Source organism: Buceros rhinoceros, unplaced genomic scaffold (genome assembly GCF_000710305.1).
Source record: "Buceros rhinoceros silvestris isolate BGI_N320 unplaced genomic scaffold, ASM71030v1 scaffold45046, whole genome shotgun sequence".
NCBI classification, from domain to species: domain Eukaryota; kingdom Metazoa; phylum Chordata; class Aves; order Bucerotiformes; family Bucerotidae; genus Buceros; species Buceros rhinoceros.
Window position 1 is genome coordinate 5,008 of NW_010417752.1, and position 3,000 is coordinate 8,007.

Here is a 3,000-nt window from a genome sequence, read left to right on the forward strand (position 1 = left end):
AAGAGTGTAAGTGCTGTTCAGGATCTTTATCCTCAGTTTCAACCTGTTACCATAAACAGTACTGTCACACCAGTTTGTTTATTTGGGCCACACTGTCCTGTCCCTCAGCACAAAACACTCGCATTTCTTGAATTTTAACCTCTTTTCTTAGCATTCTTGGAACATCATTGCCACTGGAACTCATCTCTCTTTAGGAGGAATTAATCATTCCAAATCACTTGAACAGTCCAAATTAAAAAGGTTTGTGGAAATAATAAATGCTGCAATTGAATAACTACCACTCTCACTGAAGGTTGTGTTTGTGCTTGTACCTATAGATAGAAAAAAAATCTTTATTTTTTCCAAGTGGTTAATCACTTGAGCAAGGAGTTTTCTGAAAGAGAGAAATTTTGGCTGTGTTTAGAATAAGGACGGGAGCATGTTTATACGTCTTTGCCTGACTGATTGAGGTCCAAAGCCAGGATACACACATGAGTATATGCTCATTGCAGCTTAATACGTGGAGCAGAGAAGCAAGTTTTAGCTCAGTTCTGTACACTTTTCCCTTACTCTGGGCCATTCTGAGTGTTGCTGAGGGATAAAGATGTTCCAACCTAGCTGCTTTTCCTCCCATCCTGCTCCAGTGTCTGGCTTTAGAAGAGGGAAGAAGGCTTGGAGGGAGCTGAAGTTAACCTTTCGTATTGAAGTTCCTAAGGATGTTATCAATGAAACACGGTATAGGAAGTGTCATGTTGATGAGTCAGGTGAATACCCTTATGGATTCAAGGTGTTTAAAAATCTAGATGTGGTGCTGTTGCGGAGGCAAACTGTAGTCCCAGGCTGCTCAGGAAAGCAGGAAGACTAAAATGTAATACACAGGCCAGAGCTGTGGCAAAACGTGCCTCGATTTTTCATCTGGCTGCTGACTTCCAGAGGATGTGAATAAATACCTCCTCCAGAATAATGCCTTTTGAGAAGAGCCTAATCAGCTGTACTAATTTCAGGCTTCCAGATTCAAGTCTCTACCTGGATGCTCATGCAATTGACTTTGCTATGATTAATGTGATACGTGCCCAAGTATGTAGCTCAGACACATGAAGCAGGATAAATGAGCTCTGAAGAGAACAAGCCTTAGCCTCCCTAAAAGCAGATATTCAGGAAATTTAACAAAAGCTGAGGAGAAAACTTTAATCGCCTTTGCTCATTTAAACATCAGTCGCATAGTACTGGAAAGCCATTTTTTTCTCTTGTCAAGTTTGAAATTGGATGAATACTTTTATTTGTTAAAATACTATAGCTTTTTTTATTTCAGGCAGCTCTAAGTTACAAGAAGCTTTCTTGTTAATAGAGCAGCAGTTGTGGCTGTACAGAAAGTTGAGTTAGTAAGGGACTTTGCAAATTTTAAGAATAGGTGGAATTTTTTTGTTAAATGATTTCTAATTAAACTTTATCAGCTGAATTTTGTTTATAGCTTGATTTTCATAAGGTTGAATCGTAAGTGCTCTTGTCTTCAGCTTAACTTCTGATATGCAGGTTGCTTTATGTTTTGGTTCTGTGTCTTGGCCCTAGGTAGTTTAGAAGGAGATAAGAAATAAAGACGACCTGAAAAAAAACCCCAGTAATACAAAATGCATGGAGTCTAGGCTGTTGGCAGTGGTATCTCTTTTCCCTAGAGAAATGAAGTTGTTTCAATAATGAAACAAAGATTGAAGTGCCCCACTGTCTCAATAATTAGAAGAGAGGGAATTCTGATTGCGAGCCGTTTGTAAAATAGCACAGTGAATTAGGCGGCTGGAGTAAATCCGATAATGAATGTGTTACAGCAAGCGGAGCAACCTACTTTCTGCCTTTGCTGTGTATGCAGTTTTTCTTTCAACATCATAACATTTATTTTTCTTTTGTTACAATAAGGCCACAAAGACTTTGGGTTTGAGACCAATGGAGCAAAAAGATACTAAAGCAGTACAAGAATTAATCAACACTTACTTGAAACAGTTTAATCTTGCCCCTGTGATGGATGAAGAAGAGGTAGCCCACTGGTTCCTGCCTCGGGATCATATTATTGACACTTACGTAGTAGAGGTAAAACATGCCCTAACTACTTCATGAATGTATATGTGAATGCCACTTGCAAAAAGTTTGTATCAGCCAAGTTTTTGAAATGTGGACAGTAGGAAAAATGTGTGCTATAGGTAGAATTTGATATCATGATGCCAAGCCTGTTTTTTTGTATTGCATTCTGTTAATGAGAAGATGTTTGGGTGTGATAAACTACAGTGCTCTTATAACAGGTTATTTTAAAGAAGAGTTTTGAAATGTCGAAATACCACTATTTTGGAAATATTACAGCAAAGAACCTTATATATTTTAAAAAACACATTTCCACCTGCATTCCTGTATTTTTTTTCCATAGACATATGACATGATAATAAGGAGCAGTCTTCAAATCTCCTCTTCTAGTAAGAAGGGAAAATGATACAATGGCTGAGATAAGGATTTGGTTTGAATTCTGTGTCATCCTCTCCACTGCCTAAATTTCTGGCATACAATTGTTCCAAATTCTTCATTTTTAAAACCAGTTTTAGGGGCACCTCCTGGTGGGGGAATTAGGTTTGTTTTGGGTTTTTTTTGATGGTCTGCTTCAGTAAAACATATTTTTCCAGTAAACTCTGTGTGCATATATATGTGTGTGAATTTGAGTATGTGTCTGTGTGCATATACATGTATATGCACAAGTATATGTAAAATAGAGAAGTAAAAGTTAATATCCCTTGGTGCTGTCACAAGTTGCTGTCAGCTAGGAGTTCAATTATCTTGAAAATTATAATCTTTGTCCACTAACAAGATGGAGACCATCATCTGTTCCTACCACTTACTCTTTCCTCCCCACCCTATCAGCCCCACCCTCCAACCTATTGGTCACAAAGCTTCTTGCAAAATGACCAGCACCAGGATGGATTAGCATTTGGTTTGGAAATCTCCAAGGCATAGTTGGAACAGCTGGAGAAAGATACGCTCTTC

At 38.2% G+C, this 3,000-nt stretch overlaps 1 protein-coding gene across 1 annotated transcript in view; it reads left to right on the forward strand.

The window, feature by feature from the left end:
- Nucleotides 1–3,000, forward strand: part of NMT2 (N-myristoyltransferase 2) — a gene marked incomplete at its 5' end in the record, with an annotated part of 13,543 nt that overhangs the window by 4,352 nt on the left and 6,191 nt on the right. Inside the window, one exon of the mRNA XM_010138273.1 lies at nt 1,891–2,061. Coding sequence (XP_010136575.1) covers nt 1,891–2,061 — 171 coding nt within the window. The remainder of the gene's footprint in view (nt 1–1,890; nt 2,062–3,000) is intronic.